At 38.8% G+C, this 20,554-nt stretch overlaps 3 protein-coding genes across 7 annotated transcripts; 2 read left to right on the top strand and 1 right to left on the bottom strand.

The window, feature by feature from the left end:
* The first annotated feature begins 287 nt into the window (after window positions 1-287).
* LOC135939510 (activating signal cointegrator 1 complex subunit 2) lies at window positions 288-4,884 on the top strand. Its single transcript, XM_065483957.1, has 14 exons — window positions 288-462; window positions 612-698; window positions 756-883; window positions 942-1,128; window positions 1,583-1,780; window positions 1,836-2,059; window positions 2,467-2,640; window positions 2,694-2,843; window positions 2,898-3,159; window positions 3,252-3,368; window positions 3,419-3,537; window positions 3,592-3,771; window positions 3,828-4,030; window positions 4,679-4,884. The coding sequence occupies exons 1-14, from the start codon at window positions 457-459 to the stop codon at window positions 4,816-4,818; spliced, it is 2,175 nt and encodes a 724-aa protein (XP_065340029.1). The 5' UTR covers window positions 288-456; the 3' UTR covers window positions 4,819-4,884.
* Window positions 4,862-12,574, bottom strand: LOC135939514 (polypeptide N-acetylgalactosaminyltransferase 3-like). 3 transcript variants are annotated; one of them, XM_065483962.1, is made up of 11 exons: window positions 12,436-12,574; window positions 10,805-10,995; window positions 8,617-8,741; window positions 7,868-8,048; window positions 7,356-7,525; window positions 7,132-7,299; window positions 6,564-6,774; window positions 6,206-6,510; window positions 5,904-6,046; window positions 5,578-5,844; window positions 4,862-5,122 (listed from the first exon to the last, which is right to left on the bottom strand). In XM_065483962.1, the coding sequence occupies exons 2-11, from the start codon at window positions 10,960-10,962 to the stop codon at window positions 4,982-4,984; spliced, it is 1,869 nt and encodes a 622-aa protein (XP_065340034.1). In that variant the 5' UTR covers window positions 10,963-10,995; window positions 12,436-12,574; the 3' UTR covers window positions 4,862-4,981. The 3 variants fall into 3 exon arrangements, with proteins under 3 accessions (XP_065340034.1, XP_065340036.1, XP_065340035.1); XM_065483964.1 differs by having other exon boundaries at window positions 10,805-10,985; window positions 12,436-12,554; XM_065483963.1 differs by lacking the exon at window positions 12,436-12,574 and adding an exon at window positions 11,527-11,655.
* Pgant5 (polypeptide N-acetylgalactosaminyltransferase 5) lies at window positions 8,816-20,091 on the top strand. 3 transcript variants are annotated; one of them, XM_065483966.1, is made up of 12 exons: window positions 8,816-8,972; window positions 13,496-13,769; window positions 14,383-14,670; window positions 14,846-15,012; window positions 15,116-15,243; window positions 15,295-15,485; window positions 15,873-16,050; window positions 16,161-16,341; window positions 17,423-17,562; window positions 17,620-17,718; window positions 17,773-17,907; window positions 18,660-20,091. In XM_065483966.1, the coding sequence occupies exons 2-12, from the start codon at window positions 13,654-13,656 to the stop codon at window positions 18,810-18,812; spliced, it is 1,776 nt and encodes a 591-aa protein (XP_065340038.1). In that variant the 5' UTR covers window positions 8,816-8,972; window positions 13,496-13,653; the 3' UTR covers window positions 18,813-20,091. The 3 variants fall into 3 exon arrangements, with proteins under 3 accessions (XP_065340038.1, XP_065340039.1, XP_065340037.1); XM_065483967.1 differs by lacking the exons at window positions 8,816-8,972; window positions 16,161-16,341 and adding exons at window positions 12,794-12,929; window positions 17,076-17,256; XM_065483965.1 differs by lacking the exon at window positions 8,816-8,972 and adding an exon at window positions 12,794-12,929.
* The last annotated feature ends 463 nt before the right edge of the window (window positions 20,092-20,554 follow it).

Raw genomic sequence — 20,554 nt, 5'->3', positions numbered from 1 at the left:
ATCTTTGAAACGATGAAAAGCGCATGGCAAATAGTAGTGGGGAAGAATTCTCCTCATTGCGCGGTAGTCAACAATCAAAGTAGTTCCAAACCACTCGTTGATGGCGCGTTAAGCCCTTTTCAAGCCAATCAATGGCCGTAAGCACCAAAGTTTGCCTCCACCGCCACCTGACCGCCACACTACTCTAGGAGAACGCGCCACCAATGAGTGGAGTGGGTTACTAACTATCTAACTAACATTTTTCGCGCCCTTGTCTGAGAGCAATACAGAGGTTCATTTGATTATTTCTCCTACTTTCCAATGAATCTTTCAAAACTCAAACACATGACTGTAAAAACACCAACACAGCACTCGCTCGCCAACCTGTGATTTATTATTTTTCACTGTACATAATATTTACATTGTATTACTGAATTTGTCTAGTAACCCCCAGAATATTGCATTGATATCCTAAAAATGACGGTAAGCATCTCAATCAGCAGACAATCGAATTTTTGTTCACGCAATTCTGCGAAAGAACCTTCGCCGGATGAGGTGCAATTATTTAAAATCTTATCATATACTATCGTGTTTTGCACAGAACTACGTTAAATATACATTACAATTTTCAGGGTGTTGTCAAGAAGCCTCAATCCCTGGAGAAGATGTTAATCAACGTCAAGGATCCTGACGGAAAAGACTGCAAAAAATTAGCATTTGTATGAACAGTTTTCTTCATTTCCGACCAACCAGAATTATTTCAGATTATTTCACAGAGCAAAGATTGGTGTGAGGAGAGACAGTGGATGCACTTTCCACCTGTATATTTTTCCGACGACTGGTTTGAGGCAGCTTCTGAGTTTGAGGATGACATGATGTGGCTTCTCTCACTCCCTCACAACAAGTGCGTGCTTAAATAATTTCTGTTATTATATTAAAAATAAATAATATTTTACTGTCAGATTTTGGTCTCAGCTGGTGTTTGATCCTGGTGCTCGAAGTGCCCTGGTTTCGTACCTGCAGAAAGCCCCACGAAGCTACGATAGAGAACTTGTTGATCTGGCCCCTGTGCAGAAGGAAATTCTCACTAGGGTGCACAATTTGGTGTTCAAGATCTACTCTCGTTTGATCACAACTAAAGAGTCTGAGGTTAGGAACTTACATGAAACATTGTGCGGTTGTTAAATTATTTTTACAATCATAAATGTCACTCGGGATTTTTAGCACACAATCTGAGATGGATGTATCAGTGTTTTATTTTGTCAATTCTCTCAAGGAAACCTTTGCTAAATTTAACCCAAAATCGATTTTTTCATATACTGTATACACTTGCGTTGTATCTCGCTTCATTTTCGAGTTACACAGGTTACTAAAATCAAATTTGTGATTAACCGAGATTATTTTTTAATTCCCTTGTTCAGACAAATAGTATGGTGAGTAATTTTTTGCTTTCCGTAAAACCATACAATTTTTTTAAATTAAATTGGAAATTGTATTCTAAACCATCAAAATGTGGTGTCTTTCATCCCAAATGTAAATAGAAATACGTAAAAAAAACATTTGTTCTCCCACAATAATCCAAGTTCTAAAAATTTGTTTACAGACTTGTTTCATCAGCAAAGATGTGCACGGCTCGCTAATTTACGACAACTACCTGCTTGACGTGCCTGCCATGCTAGACCTTTGTCTACTTTTCGGGTCGTCAGAAAAGCGGAGCCTGACAAAATTGCTGCAAAGCATCACAAAGTCGCAACCAAAGTATTCCAGTGATTTGCAGTCAACAGCTGAAATGTTTGTCAAAGTGGGTTAAAGTTCTTGTTTTTTATGTATTTTTTTAATTATAATCCGTTTTCAAGGCATTAAAAGATCTGGAGCAGTATTTTGTTGGCGGAGTCGGGTCTGGGAGCTCGGAGCCGTTGAAGCTATCCAACATCTGTCCTGCCAGCAGGGGAATGATCAAGCATGAGCAGTTGCAAGACTATGTGGTGTTTTTAGTCGACATCGTCTCTTCGGTCGCGATGCTGCTTGATCTGCTGCCTATTGTGATTTCATCCTTCATCGGAGCTATTCCAGAAATTGAGTATGAGTATTCCTATTTTCAAAATCAATGATTATTTTTATTTTTACGAAGAGAACTGCATGGAAAAATTAATGATACACTTTTGCAGTGTTTTAAATATATTTTTTCAAAGCTTTTATGACATGATAAAGTTTTTTTTCACGTAACTTCCTGTAATTCTATACACATAAAAAATCTAAATTTCATCTTATAATTTTTAGGGTTGCAAAAGACCCTCACTTGGGTTTGTTCCACGCTTTGAAAATTTTGAATAGATCATCGTTAAGCAAAAACTAAACACAGTTTGAAAGCTGATAAAATTTACTATTTTTGACGTGTGGACTAAAATTTTCTTGCATATTTTTTGTAGTTCCAAACTACTGTAATTGAAAATTAAATCTAAAGTAAATTTTAACTATGCGTTTCAGGATATCCCAATTTTACGACCAAACGCTACCAGCGATGCATCAAAGTCTGCTGCAAGTGGCCAATGAGGAAGAAAGCAAATCTCTGGCCTTGAAAATCAATGTAGCTCGCGTCAATCTTTTGAACATAGCCAAAATCACCCTAGTGCACAGATGCAATTCCATTATATCAGAGTCGTGAGTTTCCTCATCCTGAAGTTTAAATTTGAATTAACATCTCCATACTGCAGGGTTTTCAGTCGAGCTATGGAACAGATGGAAGAGTACTTGACCGTGCTCTCCGAGTTTCTGGCTTATCCGAAATTTGTCCGCGACCTCCATTCCTTCTTCCAAATCAGCTGTGAACTGAGGAGACTTCACGAAAATAGACCAGACATTTTGTAATCTAGTTAAATTCCCAGAAGGATCAGTCTCTAATTACTCTTACTATGTAGAGATGAATCAAAGTGTAACTATTTGAGCGACTCGTTCATCCTCTGCATCGAGTCGAGCAGCCAGGAAAGTGGGCGGAAGTCTCCTTCTCCATCAGAATCCTCCAGCACGAGGAGCTTTCCTTCCAAAGAGCCGACGCCCGCCCCGCTGGCACCGAAATTGCCAGCAAAGGAGGATAATATCTTGGCTGAGGACATCCTAATCGAGTCTTTGATCAGCAACATCCAGGAAATGCTCCCGGAACTTGGCGCTGGATTTTTGAAGGTATTATTTTAATTTCTATCCGCTCTGAAAAGGACCAAAACTTTCAAATAATTCGATTTGACTCAGTTAGAGATATATTTTTGCCCTTTTAGAAATGCTTGAAACATTACAACTTGGACAAAGAGGCTGTCGTGAATGCTGTCCTGGAAGAGAGCCTACCTTCAGGTTTAAAGGAACTCGACCGAACCCAACCATTGCTGTCTTCTGAAGTAACTAAGTCAAATTTGTTATCATTTTATCTTATTTGAATCTCCATCAGATTGAGGCTGGTAGCAGTGTCCCTGTTTTGCCGCTAAGACTGAATGTATTTGACAACGACGAATTTGACATCATGAGTCGCAACCACATCGACACTTCCAGAATTCACCAGGGCAAGCGGTAGATTCATTAATTTAGATAATTTTCCTGTTGCTAATAGCAATTAAACTGTAGGAAAAGCAAGCACAAAAATTTATCGCAGCTGCTTGACGATAAAAGTGAGCTGGCTGAAGTGAAAGATTTTTACAAGAAGTTTGGGACAGTGGCCGACGTTGTTTATGACGACGAATATGACGACACTTATGACGAGTTTAAGGAGTTCAAGATTGACGACGCAAATGAAGACTTGGAGAGGTAAATCTTATTAATTATTATTTAAAATGCGAACTAAATGAAATGTTCTTCGCTAGGAGGCCTTTTGTCACTCCTAGAGTATTGCGGAAAAAGGAGGATTTTGTTGCAGAGGAGGAGGAAGAAGAGGAGGATGAAGAAGACACAAGTGCACAAAATACGGACAGCTTTGTGCAGGATCCAGCGCTGCTTAGGGAACAGGCGCAGCAAAGAAGGGAGGCAAAATACGGGCCTCCGAAGGGTCCTCGCGGAGATGTTGTTGGTAAGAATTTGATTGGGAAAGAATTAAAATCGCTGGTTTCGTGTAGCCATTCTTGATGAAAACCAAATACGCAGTACGAAATTGTTTGGTTTGTTAAGATTAATTATTTATACAATTCACCATGTGCGAAGGCCCTTAGTGTTTGAAGCCACCAATAGATGGCGCCAGTGGTTACTTTCGAATTTGCAGTACTTCTGCTGCGATTTAATTAAGTAAGACTCAATCCTGCGGCTGTGTAATCTTCGCCCAAAATGGTTACTTTTGATTTGCCTTAAACAAAAATCGGTCCAGCCAATCGCCATAGAAAAGTGAAAACCCATTTTTACTAATAAATAAATCGTTCCTGATGATTCTACAGCGATTGCCTTGACTTTTGGCCTTAAAAAGAGAAAGTAACCTCTGGCGCCATATAATGAGGGCTTCGAATACTAATGACTTCCGCAACTGGTGAATTTACAGAGATTTCAAAACGGGACATAGACAAAACTTGATTTAAAATAAATAAGTCCTGACCTTTTTTTGAAGAATTCGTTTTTTTGTATTAAAACAAGTTATTGTTATTAAAAAATATTGCTGTTTTAAGCATTTTGACCAAACTTAACTATCTCACTAAAACAAGCAATTAAAAAAGTATTGTCCTTTTTTTAGGCAAACCAAAGGGCCAAGGCCAAGATGCAAATACGCAGCTGAACAGGAGACGCAAGGACGCAAGCAAGTCAAGCAGAGGGAACCACAACAGAAGAGCCGGCGCGGAAAGGAAACTGAGACAGGGGCTGATCCCGTCCTGAAAGGTACTAACCGTGTTGTATCTCCGGATCACATTATAAACTATTTGTGATACTTTGAGAACAAAAGGCTTTTATTTAAATCTCATAGCACTCAGTCAAAAAGCATCTTAATAAAACTTAGTATCACAGTTGTTAATCTCATAAAATGCGCGAGTTAATCTCTTCACCTCCACGGATGCTCTTCCAGCTTCCACTGCTGCTGTGCCAAGTATTTGGCACATTCGTCGATCGTAACGTCGTTGTTTTGATTATTCTCCGGCCCTGTGAGGCACAGTCCAGACGCTTTGTGGACCAACGTCCGGTTCTGTTCGCGAAAATGAATATTTTTTAAATTTTTCACATATATTGACAAATTAGGGAAGTCCGTTGTGTTGGAGCCACCAACAGATGGCGCCACCGTTCATTTAAAGTATTCTGGTTCACGAACAATGATTTCAGATTCAATCCTGCTAATATGCATTCTTGGCGTAAATATTTTGCATTATGTGACATGATGAAAACCAAACTCTGCTTATCCAATCGCGTAAGAAACGAAAAATTAGATTTTTGCCTTGAATAATATCTTGTTCCAACCGTGATTGGCTGAATTGATTTGAGTTTGCTATATGTACATCAAATAAAATATTTTCGCCAAGAATGCACAATAGTAAGTTTAAATCTGAAATCGCAAGAACTGTTAATGAATGGTGGCGCTCACTGTTGGAGGGATGGAACACTATAAAGGGCTCTCCCAATTAGTGGATTTCGGTGAAGCCTCACCTCTTTGTGGTAAATCCACTTTTGCCGCTCGAGCTGGGAACACGCGGAGAGTCTGGCCGTTGTGCCCTGGATAGAACCTTCACTGCTCTCGCGCACGTCGAGACATACGCTTTCGTCAGTCATCACGGGCCCGTTGGGAACCACCACAAACATTTGGTACAGACTCGGTGGGTTTGTGCTGATGCAGTTTATCACGCTGGCAGCTCCAAGGACCGCGTTTTGATTCTGTGGTCGCTTCAAACACCTTCCGCTCAGCTTGTGCACAATCTTAAATATTATTAATATTAGTTAACGTGGTTTTAAGCAGATTTATTCGGTATTGTTACCCTGCCGAAAAATCTTCCAGGGCCTGGCAAAAAGTTTTCGGGCCAAATGTTTTCCAGATACCAGGCGAAGCTTTTGCACTGAAGTCTTTCTCGCAACTCGACCCGAGATCTCAGCTGTTGGTTGTCTTTTAATTGGGCTGCTACTGCATTAGATTAATTAGAAAAATGGTTATATAAAGTGAATTCATTTGCATGGTTTGGTGGTTTGTAGTGTTGGTATTTTAAAACAGTTTTTTCGTCAGAAAGACGACCTTTTTAATTTAATTTAATGTTGGAGCCGATAAGCTTGGTCATTAACTTACGTGGGTTAAATCGGAAGTAAAAGTCTGCCCAGTCGTCCATCCAGACCTTGGCAGCGCGTGCCAAATTCGCGAACAGGGTGTTGGCAACTCCGCCCTGCGTGGGAAACGTGTAGGGCGACGATTTGCGAAAGAGGTGGCCAACATGCGAGCAGGGCGCAATGAGAACCTGGCCGCCGCAGAGCCACACCCTGAACGATAGCTCCAGATTCTCTCCTCCCCAGATTTGCATTCCCTCGTCATACGATCCGATTTCGAAAAAGTATTCTTTGTCGATGGCGAACAGCCCGCCAGCCATCACTGGCGTTCTGGAAGAGAAATGTTATAGTGTCTTTTTGGCTGATTTTTTTTGCACGGTTACTTGAAAGGAGCAATGATATCTTTTCTGCGGTGGGAAACTTCCGAGCTGCCGAGTGAGTACCACCTAAAGTGCATTTGCCAATTGAAGGCGCCCCAGTGTAACTCAAAACTTCTAATGTAAGCAAAAGTATCGTCTGACAGAATGTCGATAATGGGGCAAACCACCCTCTTCCGGTCCTCGCTGATCGGCACCACCAAGCTCTCCAGCCATCCTGTCCGACCAAAAATTATTTTATTAACCATTAGAAACTTAAGGGGCTGCGAATTTTACTCGGGGGTTTTCAAGAAAATATTTAGTTGTTTTTGTTACCCTTAAAATTGCATTTAAAAAAATCGTCGTCTCACCTTTCAATGGTGGGCACTGGAATATTTTATAACTAATTAAGTAGTTCAAATATGTTTTAAATTAAATTTCCACCTTTTTGAAATTGTGATAACAAGTTTGTTCTCTTGATTTGTAAAATATGAAGCAGTCTTGCCATGAATTTCAGACCAGTGCGTGATGTAGTTATCTTTTGATTGTTTATAATTTATAAATCTTTAAACGATGGTCAAAACAGAACACTTGCCTTTGGTGACCTCGCAGTGGGCGTCCAAAAATACGAGGACGTCACCCCTGGCCTGCCTTGCTCCTCGCAGTCTCGCTTTCACCAGCCCTGCCCTCTCGCGTTGTCGAAAGATTCGCACCGCCACTGGCAGTTCCGAAACATGCTTCTCCAGAGGATATTTCAAGAAAGCTTTAACAGAAAATAAATTTATCGTACCGTGCATAACAGAGATAAAGAGTTTTCACCTCTTTCGCTGGCGTCGTCAACTAGAATTATTTCCTTCAAGACGCTTGACGGCGACCTGTTGATGACGCTGTGCACCGTCCTCAGCAGAGTCGACCACGCCTCGTTATGGAAGACAATTATGATTGAAGCCTTCGGTAAGCCGGGAGTTGGTGCGTAGCGAGAAGCACACCTTCAAAAACGGAAAAATAATGAACGTGTGCCGTGTGCCATAACCGTTGACGCTGCGGAAATTTGGCATTTTGGCCATTCTATACTTTTTACGCATGGGGTACCACACATGATGCTGACGCCGCCCAGAACATGTGATCAATAGATAAAATTTAATATCTGTCTATTTAAACCAGCCAAATTAACAATAACTCTGTTAAAATTGATGATGGGAGAAAAGCCCCCATGACTCTGAGACTTTGGAAATTCCAAACTCTTGAATAAAAATAATTAAATTTAAAATTTCTCGCGAAGGTAAATTGATTTCTAATTGGGGGAAATTCTAAACAAAAGTGTTCTTTACATTTTCTTTCGGACGTCGGGCAGAGTTCTGTTGAGCGGAATCCTGTCGCTGGCGAGCAGATTGAACCTGTTAATCTTGAACAATTGGTGCATCTTGTGCAGCTCGAAGGGCGCCAGCGCCACCGGAGAGCCGTCCTTGCCCTCGTTCGGGCGTGGGGCGAACATGTTGGTGTCCAAAATTTCTGTGACACGACATAAACTTATTTCTTAAATGAAAAAATTATTGGGTTAAGTGTTTTAAATCAAAGTTTAAAAATTTTAGTGTCGTAAATTTTCAAAGTGGTATCTATTAGCTGCAGATTTCAATTATTTTTACCGTTCTCTGAAAATTTGGTAAAAGAATTTCCCTGGTCACGGTACCGTTTAAGTTTTTGAGAAAATTAGCTACAAAGTTTGCAAATTTCTTAAATAAATCTGAATTTGATCAGCTGCTACTTGTTGTCTAAAAATTTTAATTTTTACCTCGTAGCACTATTTCAAATATCAAAATACTATCCTAAAACACAATTAATGTTAATTTATCGTGCTAAAATCATTAAAAAAATATTAAATGTAGTATACTAAAGTATTATTTTTATTATTTCCCACTTAATCCCTTTTGCAAAGATCTTTTGAGCAAATTTGCAGCATTTAATAGAAAAGCTAACAGACTTAAAAGAAATGGAAACAATTAAAGCATATCAAAAAATTTCACGCACGGCAGCTGTGGGAACGCTTTTAAATGTCGAAATCGTGTTGATTTTTAATCACCTTTTGTGAGGTTTGCTTGCGGGTTGTCGAGTGCAGATTTGTCTCCCATGTAGTGTCCCACGATGACTCGCATGCCGCTCTTGCGGTCCACGTAGTTGCTCTGTCCCGCTGCCATCAGCGCCGGGCTGCGTGCGCACCACAAGAAAAAGAGATAATTAATTTATCAACACACGCGGGCTGTTGGGTCGTTTTTCGCAGCCAGTCTCCTCTGCACTAGCCGTGGCATGAACAATTATCACCGCAACCGAGAATTATTTTAGTTTGTCGCAAACGGGATTTTCGACTGCTGTGGTCATCGGTTTGCATTTTTGCGACGGAAGCAGCGTCATCAGCACCATGACTGCATTTTAGATAAGGTTGGTTTTTGTATATTTAAGTCTGTTTTTATTGCACCAAGAGAAATGAACGAAAATTTCATTTGATATTTATTAAAAAATATCTGTCAGCAAAAATTAAAATCATGCTTAGTTGCGTCGGCAGTGAAATATGTTGCATCTCAGGATTTTTTTACATCCGCGACACGGCTCATGTGATAACTTTGTTTGTTTGCATTTTTCCTGCTTTGTAACGGTTCAAAACACCTTTAACTTTGCTAATTTTACATTATTTAGAAAATTTTCAATCAAAATCAAATTAAAATTACCAGAATTCATGCAGTAATAATTATTAAATTTAGTACAAAATTAAAATATTTCTCAAAATATATACAACAATTTTTCCGATTTTCTGAAGCAGGAAACTTGAATTTCAGTCATGCGTTGGTGGAAAAAGAGTTTGCCCCATTTTTCTGGCGGCAACTTGGGATTTGCTTAGTCTGTGCGGCTTGGCAAGTCGGCGGCGCATAATGTAAACCAATAACCCGGCAAATAAACAAATCTTCGCTGCTCAGCAGCACGTATATACATTTTTGAGCAAACAACGCGCAAGCTCAAAGCAGCATTTCGTTCTCTGCTGAAGTATGCGCGAAAACTGTCAGCGAAATCAAATCAGAATATAGCGCACCGGCAAACACTTTCCTCTCTGTTTGTGCAATTACGCCACCCCCCCTTTTTTTTAAAAAAATCTTTTAATGAGAAAAAATCTTCAAAGAGTAAAAATTGTTGTTTGCTGGAATAATATATTAATTGCACCATGAAGAACAAAGGGGGAAAAATAATAATTTAAAATTCGTTAAGAAATTTAATTGTGCGCTGTATGCACATTTAGTTTTTTTAAGTACTAACGGTATATAGGTTCCTCTTATCCTCTTTTCACTGGGCTTCAGATCTTGATGAACGTTTGTGGAGGCATTACCCTAGTGGACCAATGATGAATACTGGAATATTTGGTCAAAATTGAAAGCCTATATTGAATTGCCTATTTTACAGAGGATCAAAGTTTGCGAATTTTTTAAATGAAGTTTTTCATGCTCTTGCAACTTTGGTGGTGGTTGAGATACAATTTTTTTTTACAAAATAGAGTTTATGACATAATATGCTGAGCAATTTGTGATCATTGACCACAATGGAGGTCAGAGGTCAGTCACAAAACGTGCTTTGAAAGTTTAAACGTTCCCCACATGTTGAAGGACAAAACTTTTTGATTTTTTTAAAAGTCCAAAATATGCACCATTTAATTGAGAGTAACTTATCAAGAAATATGGTGTTTTTTTTAATGTTTCGAGTTATTCGAACTCAAGTAGAGTTGAAAAAAGTGGGTCGAAAGTAAAAAAAAGAGCCGCGGGGTTGGCTATTTTGGATTAATATATCTTTTTCAAAACAAGACGTTCTTTTTTGTCGGTTAATGTTTTTCGCAAACACGAACTCAAATCTAGACCTGTTTGTTCCTTGTCTTGCACGCGTAGCCCTAAATTTTCCTTATTTTCACATTTTATAAAGTGCAACGGAAATTAATTTGAGTTTCTTCTGTTAGTAAATTTATTTATTTCTAATTAAAGACTTCTGCCAGTCGAATGCAAATTCCTTGCCGCGGTCTGCTTTGCATACCAAATAATAACCCTTCCTTAGGAAGCAGACACTGCCATGGAATTAGTTTGCTAATTCTTGTCAAACGGGCTCAAAAGTGCCAGCCTTGCTTTAGAGTAGTTTGGCAAGCAGCCATTGAGTGTAATTTATCCACCCAGCAGGGTTCGTCGGCTGCAAGTAGTGCACTCTCTAACTTATACATAATATAATCTAATAGCACTGACTTGTTGGACCACGCGTCGCCTTGGCGGCTGCTGTTGTCGTTGCTTTTCGATTTCCGGGAACTGGTCGTCGTGATAAACAACAAGGCAAGCGCGAGCAGCACCAGACCGACGAGGCTGGCCCTCCGCCGCCGGAACATCCAGGCCCAAGGGGCGCGCATCGCACTCACTGCCGCTGCCGCTGCTGGGCCGGGCTGGGGGAAAACAATCTAATTAGAAACATAGAACACGGGAGTAAAGTTAATTATAGTTAGAAGCCAATCGACAGTTCAATTGGCAACAACTCTATTTTGATTGCATATGCAAACGAAATTAATTACGGTTCTTTAGTTGAAGGAAAAATGGCATGAAAATATAATTTTAACGAAATAATTTTCTTAAGACCATGTTTTAAGTCTAATTATTGTAAGAAGACCTTCTGTTTAAATTCTGAGATCCGAGTTTTTTAATTTGATTTAAAAAAAGGAAAACATTTATAATTTGTTTAAATTGCTTTAATATTTTTTCTCTTATAAGAAAAAACTAGAGATTCCTTTATTTTCATTGTTAGTGTTAAGATATAATTGTAATTGTAACTGCTTTTTTGCTCTTGATTTTTAGTTTTTCCTTTTTTATGAAAATGCAAAGAGTCCGGTTTATCCAGACGACTATAGCTATATAATATTTCCTTATTTTACACTAAAATCCACGAAAAAAATATCCCGCAATAAAATTAAAAAATTTACCTGTCAGTAAAAAACTATTAACAATCCAAAACGACAAAAGCAATAATGTCCGGAAAGGGAAGTCGGATGTACAGTTTAACAAAATTTGCCGCGCCTAAATGGCCATTGCACGCTGTCGACAGTGTCGACGGAACATGAGGCTTTGGTCGCTTATTTCGATCTCGCCACCAGTCACACTCGGCTGGCCTCTCCAACGACCCCTTGACCCTAGATTTTTATCTGACATTTTACTGCGCACGCATGACCCCGAGCAGAGCCGGGTTTTGTTCAAAATGCTCATTATGCGGTCATCAGTGCGAAACAACAACTGACCTGAATAGTCAAATTAGATCACTTGCGGTTTTATAAAAATATATTGCGAATGAAAGTGAAGTTGAGCTTGATAAGTCCGCTTATAAATTTTGATGATATAGGTATTTCGATTTCTAAGTGAAATTATTTAACAATTTGAATTTCACGGGCATCCGAATTTCTTTATAATTTTATAGGTTGAAATTTAATTCCAAGATTTTTTCATACTCATCAAAAAAACTTTCGGATGTCTTGAAAAAAAAAGAGTGGAGATTTTTACTCCACTTTTCATAGCATGTTAATTATTGTTAGTGCCCTAGATATTAAGACGCATTAGTGCTGATGCAAACCAAAAACAAACACACGTTCAATTCCTCTCAATTCAGCCCTGGTCCATCCAAATATGCATCATAAAGTCGCGATTTGATTTCATGCTGCTGGAGCTCTCCAGTCAGTGCGCAAAAATCATTCATGCAGTGCAAGGCCAGCAGGCAAATTTATAATTGTGCATGTCTTCACTTCCCATCAGAGGATCATGCATTTATATATAGCTGAATGCGATTCGTGATTTATTTCGCACTTACTGAAGCACTCAAAGGACAGAATAGAATAGCTTACCGCAGAATAGAAAACAGCCCGATGACAGCTTTTCTTATGGAGAGAAAAAAGGCACACACTGCGAGATTGAAAAACAGGCTGCTGCTGCTGCACACTACATTTTATTGTTGTCCTGTGTACGCCGCACGCCGGCAAAGGAAGAATTCACCTGGGAGGAGGGAAAGTGGTGGGGGTCAGGTACAAAGCTAAAATCGAACACGGTAGACACAAAGCAGGTAAACGACCTCTAAAGCAAAAAATCATTTATTTATGAAAAAACCTTTGAAAGGGGGTTGGTTCACTACAATCGCACAAAGAAATAGATTTGTCAGTGAAATAAAGGAAATAAATAACAAAAAAGGGTCATTCATGTGGAAGAATTCTTTGGAAAGTTTCAAAAGTATAGCCAATTTGGCGCGCCGGTGACACGTTTGCCGAGGAGGGTGCCCCTAGCGGAAAGGTGCGGCACCAGCAATAATGGTCACAGAAGGTGGCTGGATTTTGTCAATAGTCAGGTAATTTTGCGATTTTTGCATGATTCCGCCGCGGCCAGCTGTGGATCGCGTGTCTCTCAATTATCTTATCACTTTTCCATTGGTCTGAATGGCGAGCGACGCCGCAATCGCCTTATAATTAACGCAAACGTGCATGTTATTATTGTTATCGCTTCCCGAGGAATTCATATTGTGCACCTTCTCTTACCTTGTTTTAAAAGGTCAACCCACCTGCGGGCATTTTTTATCGATAGGTTGAGGCTGTAACCCATAAATCGTGAAATTTGCTCGGTACGATTTTTTAAAGAATTAGGAAAAGCTTAAAACTGCTGGGAATAGAAATTAAGGACGTGAGAGAGTTTCTCCGCAAATTGCTGCGTTGACAATAATTTATTGCCACGACTTTATGCATAATATCGTTGAACTCAGATTTTTTTTTGTGAAAACAAAGATGCTAACTTTGCTTCTTTCAATGTAGATTTTAAAATATTTTTGGTGTTAAAACAATATTCTGAGCGTTATCTTTTGTTATTATTCTCTGTCAAGGGAGACTCAATAATAATAACTATCGTGATATTGTTTTCCAGGTTGTCAGCGTGACCTAGTGGTGCAAAGTGACCGATGGTGGAGCCAATTGTGCCGTTTGCCAGCCGCAACATGCCAGCAGAGTGTTCCAAAAGCTAGCCCAAACGCACAAGCCACTTGCTTTTCTTCTCCTCAGGTCCTCCTCAGGTCGCACGGCATCATGTTCAGGACCAAAGTCAGAATCCACACGTGCAAAGTGATTTTGCTCACTTCCCTCGTGTGGTTCTTCGTCGGTGTTCTCGTTCTCATGTACTACACTGAGTGTGTTGGCACAGGGTGAGTTTAAAAAGTAGGGGGTTCAGTTAATTCTACCATTTTAAATTAGGTTTTCACCAAAAGAGGCAAGGAAACTGTGTCTTAAAATAATCCAGAATTAAACGAAAATTTATTAAAGCCAATTAATAAAACATTTGAACGGCAAAAAAATAAAAATATCAGTTTATATGATCATGTGAAATTTGCGAAATTGCGAGAATAAAAAAATATTTACTAAATCTAGGGTTGAGAAATTCAAATTAGCTTAATCCTGTTATTAGATATTAGTTAATACAAATTTTATAAAAATTGCTAGTAATTTGATCAAAAAACAGGTTTTGGAACTAAAGATTGTTGAATATTTTTTCTCATTTTCTGATTTGATGAGCACGAATCACGATTTTTTAGACTTATGAACCACACTAAAGAGCCTTCTCAAAACCGTGCCAAAAAATTAAATCACGATAATTTATTTTTTATATAGAAATTAAAACATTTTCTATTCAAACTAAAATAAAGAGATTGTTATTATTATTATTAATTCCAGACATTTGAGTCACAAAGCATAAGAAATCCATTAGCACCTCCCCGTCAGGACAAAATTGCAACTACAAAATTTGTTATCCTCTTACAGATGTTGTGGCGAGAAGAAAAGCGAAGACCACCCAGTGGCCGAGAGCTTGAAGGAGGTCCAGGAGCATGTGGTCGACCAGCGCGAGTATGGCTGGAATTTCAAACGCTGGTCGCGGGCGCCGGTTGTGAAGGATCACCCTGGTCGGCCTGGAGAAATGGGCAAGGGGGTGACGGTGCCGGACAGCCGGCAAGCCGAGGCCAAGGAAAAGTTCAAAATCAACCAGTTCAACCTGGTCGCCTCTGACATGATTTCCCTTAACCGATCTTTGACTGATGTTAGACTGAGTGGGTGAGTGGTTTGCAAACAATTTTTTGTTAATATTTTAACTAGTCGTTTGTTTATTATTTTTAAATAATTTTTCGTTAAAATATTTTGTTAAATGTTTTTTCCTAAGAAAATAATTGGCAATTTTTCCAAAATAAAGCTGTGATCGAGAGTTGATTATTATTTATTCTTTCTCTAGGTGTAAAGATAAAGATTACCCTGAAAGGTTGCCAACTACTAGTGTTGTAATCGTGTTCCACAATGAAGCGTGGACCACACTCCTGCGGACGGTTTGGAGCGTCATTAACAGATCTCCAAAAGCCCTGCTGGAAGAAATCATTCTTGTTGATGACAAAAGTGAAAGAGGTTTGTGATTAGATTGCTATTTAAAATTCTTAACCGATTCCTTGATGTTATTACTGGTGTAAATCTTTTGTCTTCAGTCATGGAAATAATTTTTCTCTTGTAGATCATTTGGGATCTCAGCTAGAAGAATACTGCAAAACTCTTCCAGTGCCTGTCCACGTATTTCGAATGCCACAAAGATCAGGATTGATCAGAGCGAGGCTGCTCGGAGCCAAACACGTGAAAGGACAGGTTTGCAACTCAAATCTAAAAATCTTCCATTGGTTAAACATATTTTCTCAGGTGATTACATTTTTGGACGCTCACTGCGAGTGCACGGAAGGATGGCTGGAGCCGCTTTTAGCCAGAATCGCCGAAAACAGGAAGACGGTGGCGTGTCCAATCATCGATGTCATTTCAGACGACTCTTTTGAGTATATCACAGCCTCCGACATGACTTGGGGAGGCTTCAACTGGAAGCTCAACTTTAGATGGTGCGTAAAATGAAAATTTATTTGTAGAAGAAATTTAAGTTGGGTGTGGAAGTAAGACGTTTTTTAGTAACTGAAATTTTATGAAGTTTTCAGAAAATTAACAAAAATTGTTTACAGACGAATATTTTAGCCGCTTAACTTTTTGTAATTGCTTTTTAAAGCTTCAGTTTTTACCTTACATGTCTGAAAATTTGATATATATGAATTTTTAAATATTAAAATAATATATATTAAGTCTATTTAAATGGTTTTAGGAATAATTTGTGTAAATCGATGTTTGCTTACAAATAAACAGACTTTTCATGCTTTTTTCAACAGCCTAACCGGAAGCGTAAAACTGCTAACCGTGTTGAGCAATGTAAAAAAATCCTCTTTGTGTTTTTAAAGGTATCGTGTGCCACAAAGAGAAATGCAGCGCAGAGGAGGAGACAGAACAGCACCTTTGAGGACGCCGACCATGGCAGGCGGTCTTTTCTCGATCGACCGGAGCTACTTTTATGAGCTCGGCTCCTACGACGAGGGAATGGACATTTGGGGTGGCGAGAACCTCGAGATGTCCTTCAGGGTGAGTTGATATCGTCAAAACCTTTCCAGATGTTTCTTGACTTTTAATTTCAAAATGTTGAAATAATTACGAATCGCTGTTGTCATTCTCTTGGAATCGGTGTCGATTAGGTGTGGCAGTGCGGAGGCATTCTCGAGATCATTCCGTGCTCCCACGTGGGACACGTGTTCCGAGACAAGTCGCCCTACTCGTTCCCCGGTGGCGTCTCGAAAATTGTCCTGCACAATGCGGCCAGGGTTGCTGAAGTCTGGATGGACGAGTGGCGCGAGTTTTACTATTCCATGAATCCAGGTACCTGCCCCCGAGCATCGAGCGACGCACAAACTCGCCTCCTTCATATCGACTAACGCTGATTTTTTTGTACATACAAACTCTGCATTGTTAGTCTCAGATTTCACATTACCGGAGGCTGGTGCATATTTTCCGGGTGTCATGGTAGCATGTGTAAAATAATTGCATGTTTGTTACTAATTTTCAGCGTTTTCCGGCAAGCGAATGAGATTTTTTGGTTGTTTGCGTCGACTAACACTTATTTTCTCTGGTTATTCATTATTCATACGTTTATTATCAATTGAGTGCAACATAATAATTCGCGAAGGGCTCTGAAAAAAGAATCAGTCGAAGGATCCATTTTTTGCATGTTGTGTTGAATTATCGACTTAAAGATTTGGCTGCCTAACCAAATGCGACCCCCCAGGAATCGATTGGCTTTGTAAAAAATGAAATTCCAGTGCTACTTAAACTAAATCACATATATCTTTTTCCAAACCGAATCTTTTACAACCGTTGAAAAGCGACTTTGCAATTTCTCAGGAAACAAACTTTAAAACTACACAAAAATCAATGAAGTCAAAATTTCTACATTTCATAACGGTAAAATTGTCAACCTAATGATTTTTTCGGAGCCTTGCGAATACCTGGCGATGTGACTGCTCTTTGGTCTTTTTTTGAAGATTACTAACCCGTTTCATAACACTACGCATGAATTGCCAAACTGAATCGGTGCGGTGGGTGGTTGATTCTAGACATGGATGTGTGGTGGTTCTGTGGAGATTGCCACGTGTAGTCATGTGGGACATGTGTTCCGCAAGTCGACGCCGTACACTTTCCCCGGGGGCACCTCAAAGATTGTAAATCATAACAACGCCAGGTTGGCTGAGGTTTGGATGGATGAGTGGAAAGACTTTTACTACAATATTAATCCAGGTCAGCTTCTTCCTCATCTCTGTCTCTAAATTGCTTCTCACACTTTTGCTTTGTCTCTTTTCCGTTTTAATACTCACTGTCTTTTGGTACATTCGCACTTTAAATCATTTAATGCATGTTCCTCTAAATCCTTGTTGGCACCAAACTGAAATTATCGGTGTTGCAGGTGCCAGGAATGTTAAAGTCGGCAACGTGACCGAGAGGAGAGAGCTGAGGAAAAAACTCGGCTGCAAGAGCTTCCGTTGGTACCTGGAAAACGTTTACCCTGAGTCGCAAATGCCGCTCGACTACTACTTCTTGGGAGAGGTTTGCAATTCAATTTAAATTAATTGCTAACCTCTCATTTCAAAACCATTTTTATAGATCCGAAACGCTGAAACGCAAAACTGCCTTGACACGATGGGTCGGAAGAGCGGTGAATTGCTCGGAGTCAGCTACTGCCACGGCCTCGGAGGCAATCAGGTATTTGAAACTGGATTTTTGGAATCCTCATGTTAAAGTTGTATAATTTTTTAGGTGTTTGCGTACACCAAGAGGCAGCAAGTGATGTCTGATGACAACTGCCTGGACGCGTCCAGTCAAAATGGACCAGTCAAACTCGTCAGGTGCCACGGAATGGGTGGAAACCAGGAGTGGACCTACGACAAATCGGTAGGAAACAAAAATTTCTTATGTATTTTCCGAATTTAGAAGTAATTTTTATGATTCAGACTTAATTATGAAATTTAAAGATAATGATCGATATATTAACTACCACCTTAGTTGCGTAACGAACCTAACCTTACAAGGGTTTGTTCTGATTTACGCGTTATTTATTAAAAAATGGGCAATTATCATCATTACTAATTTTAGTTCGCAGCCAAAAAAAACCAAAAGTTAACTCAACTTGTGAAGGGACTGAAAATTATAACGATTTATCAAAATTTGGATATTTCAATTAATCTTAAAGTTTTTTTCTCGTTTTTCTAAAGAAAATTTCTAGATAGAAAAAGACCGTTTGAAAAAATTACATGGTTCACCAATTTTGCTATGTGCTAATATGAACCACTTGATTTCAACGTAAAAAGCGGCTGAAAAACCTCAAATTTTGTGGTTTATTACTGCGTTTTTTCCAATTTATCATCGAAAAGGTCTCGTTTTTCTCTTCTGTTAATTTGTATAAAATCAATTTTTGTGAAATTATAGGCACTATAATTTGAATTGTTTTAAAACCCCATATTTTGTTCATCCCACATAAAATATTTTTAAGATTTTTTTTTTTACAAAAAAGCATGTTTCGATTTTTTGCTAACCTGTTTATTTTAGAAGGTCCGCGTGGCTCGCTCTAACATTGTAGAAACAATTTTTTGTAGCATCAGTCCGTATTGTCAACATTAAAATAAAATCTCGTGATTTTGTCTCAGGATCGATCGATTCGACACAAGAACACGGGGCACTGCTTGCAGAAACCAGACCAAACAGACTCATCGAAGCCTTTGCTGCGGCCATGCGATGGCTCTGAGGGGCAGCAGTGGGTGATGGAGAGCAAGTTCAAGTGGCAGGCATACAATGCCTGAGGCTGTGAATATACACAATACGTTTGAAAGAAAAAGCAATAAACTACTGCTCTTCGTCGATATACAGAGACGGAGAGAGACATTCGGGACACTAATATTTTAATCATATCAGTGGCTGCCAGACGATGCCACCTTTTCCAGCGAATCGTTCCGTTTCACCAGCACAAGAGTAGCAAGCAGAGAGTGTTTTTATTTAAAACGCGAGACTTTGATCTGATAACAAAATTCGACTATCAAAACTAATTGCTAGATCAAGTGTTACACGCAAGGCGGGTTCTTTGAATTTTTTCTAGACCAATAAGGATATCATATTATACAAAAGTAAGACTCTTTCCTTTGTATTTTGACGTACGCGAGAGAAATCTTCAAGTGATTCAAGAGACAAATCTGAACATGTTTCGATTTAAGATTAGTCTTCGAAGCAAATTCTGTGCAATTGAAAAAATAATATATTTTTACTGATGTGTTTAATTTCCGGATACAAATGTGTGCATTCCTCTTTAATAATTTGCTATTCTACGAGTCATTGTTTTGTGGTGCGAAAAGAAAGTCCTAAAGTAAAACTATTGTTATTATTTAATGATCGGATTACATTTTCTCCGAGGTGATGGTGCTTATTTAGTTGTATTTTAACCATTTATGTTTTAACGCGAATCAATAACACCTTGTTGATTTAACTGTATTTCATCTTGAAATGTCACCGCCACACGCAGTTGGTATTTTTGTGTACAAGTACAGGGTTCAATATCTCAATCGATAGAGAAGATTGATTTTTTAGGATTTAAATCACTGCACTCTACCTTTTACCAAAAAAATTTAACTACAGTACCTCGTCACTTGATAACGCATACTTAATTACTCTAGCAAAAAATGCGACACGCAGTAAAAACCCTTCGCTGGTGCAACCTACGCAGCAGGAAGGGGCCCAGTGTGGCATTTTCTGTGTGAAGCTGATATCTTCTAAGCTCAAATCAAATAATTAAAAAGCACAAATTTACACACAACATAAATAAATCACACGTACAGCAATTAAATTTGCACGAAAAATCAGTATTATGTATACTTGAGAGAGAGGAGTGTAGTTAAATTAACGGAGTAATAGGAATAATATTACAACTCGTCCAATCATTCTGTGCATATTTAGACTAATCTTTCTGCATTCCTTTTGATTTCGCCGTCTTTTTCCATAATTTACTGTTGAATCTTATATAATATCATTTGTTGATTTCTTGTTTAGCATTTATTTACCAATAAATTGTGATGGTCATTCATAACTTTACATTTCGCTTTTCATTTCTCCAATAGCTACGTTTAAACTGAAAGGTAAAAATTCCAAATATAACAAAGACCAAAATTGTCTACAAAATTGATTTTGTTGCTTATGGAAAAGGAAGCTTTGCATTTACTTACTAATTAAGAAAATGACTTCCAACGAAAGTCCTAGGGAAATGTAACCCTTCCAATTTAAATCCTGTGTCCTACATGAGAAGTCCTAAAACTAAAACGAAATTTCCAAAAAACCATCCCAGAATATTTTGAACTAGTCATAATTTTGCTCAAGGTTCGTTATTTTAAATCAACTGAACGTTGAAAAGAGGCGTTCTCAGATGTTTACCTTCTGAAGATTTATTTTCCCAAATAAGAAATTTATATTACTTAAAATGCTTCTCAATTCACAATTTTCAATGGCTGGTGTCACTTTCATGTCACCAGAAAAAAATAAAATTAACAAAATATTTGTT

The sequence above is a fragment of the Cloeon dipterum genome, chromosome 3 (assembly GCF_949628265.1).
Source record: "Cloeon dipterum chromosome 3, ieCloDipt1.1, whole genome shotgun sequence".
NCBI lineage: Eukaryota > Metazoa > Arthropoda > Insecta > Ephemeroptera > Baetidae > Cloeon > Cloeon dipterum.
Note: the sequence above shows the minus strand (reverse complement) of the source record. Positions and strands in the feature narration are given on the sequence as shown.

Coding starts and splice junctions, on each gene's coding strand:
- LOC135939510 (XM_065483957.1), top strand. Junction 2,060..2,466: donor GGAGCTATTCCAGAAATTGA/GTATGAGTATTC, acceptor TATGCGTTTCAG/GATATCCCAATTTTACGACC. Junction 3,369..3,418: donor AACCATTGCTGTCTTCTGAA/GTAACTAAGTCA, acceptor AATCTCCATCAG/ATTGAGGCTGGTAGCAGTGT.
- LOC135939514 (XM_065483962.1), bottom strand. CDS start 10,962: ATGCGCGCCCCTTGGGCCTGGATGTTCCGGCGGCGGAGGGCCAGCCTC. Junction 6,511..6,563: donor GATATCATTGCTCCTTTCAA/GTAACCGTGCAA, acceptor TTTCTCTTCCAG/AACGCCAGTGATGGCTGGCG. Junction 6,047..6,205: donor TTACTTCCGATTTAACCCAC/GTAAGTTAATGA, acceptor AATCTAATGCAG/TAGCAGCCCAATTAAAAGAC.
- Pgant5 (XM_065483966.1), top strand. CDS start 13,654: ATGTTCAGGACCAAAGTCAGAATCCACACGTGCAAAGTGATTTTGCTC. Junction 13,770..14,382: donor ACTGAGTGTGTTGGCACAGG/GTGAGTTTAAAA, acceptor ATCCTCTTACAG/ATGTTGTGGCGAGAAGAAAA. Junction 15,244..15,294: donor CCAAACACGTGAAAGGACAG/GTTTGCAACTCA, acceptor ATATTTTCTCAG/GTGATTACATTTTTGGACGC.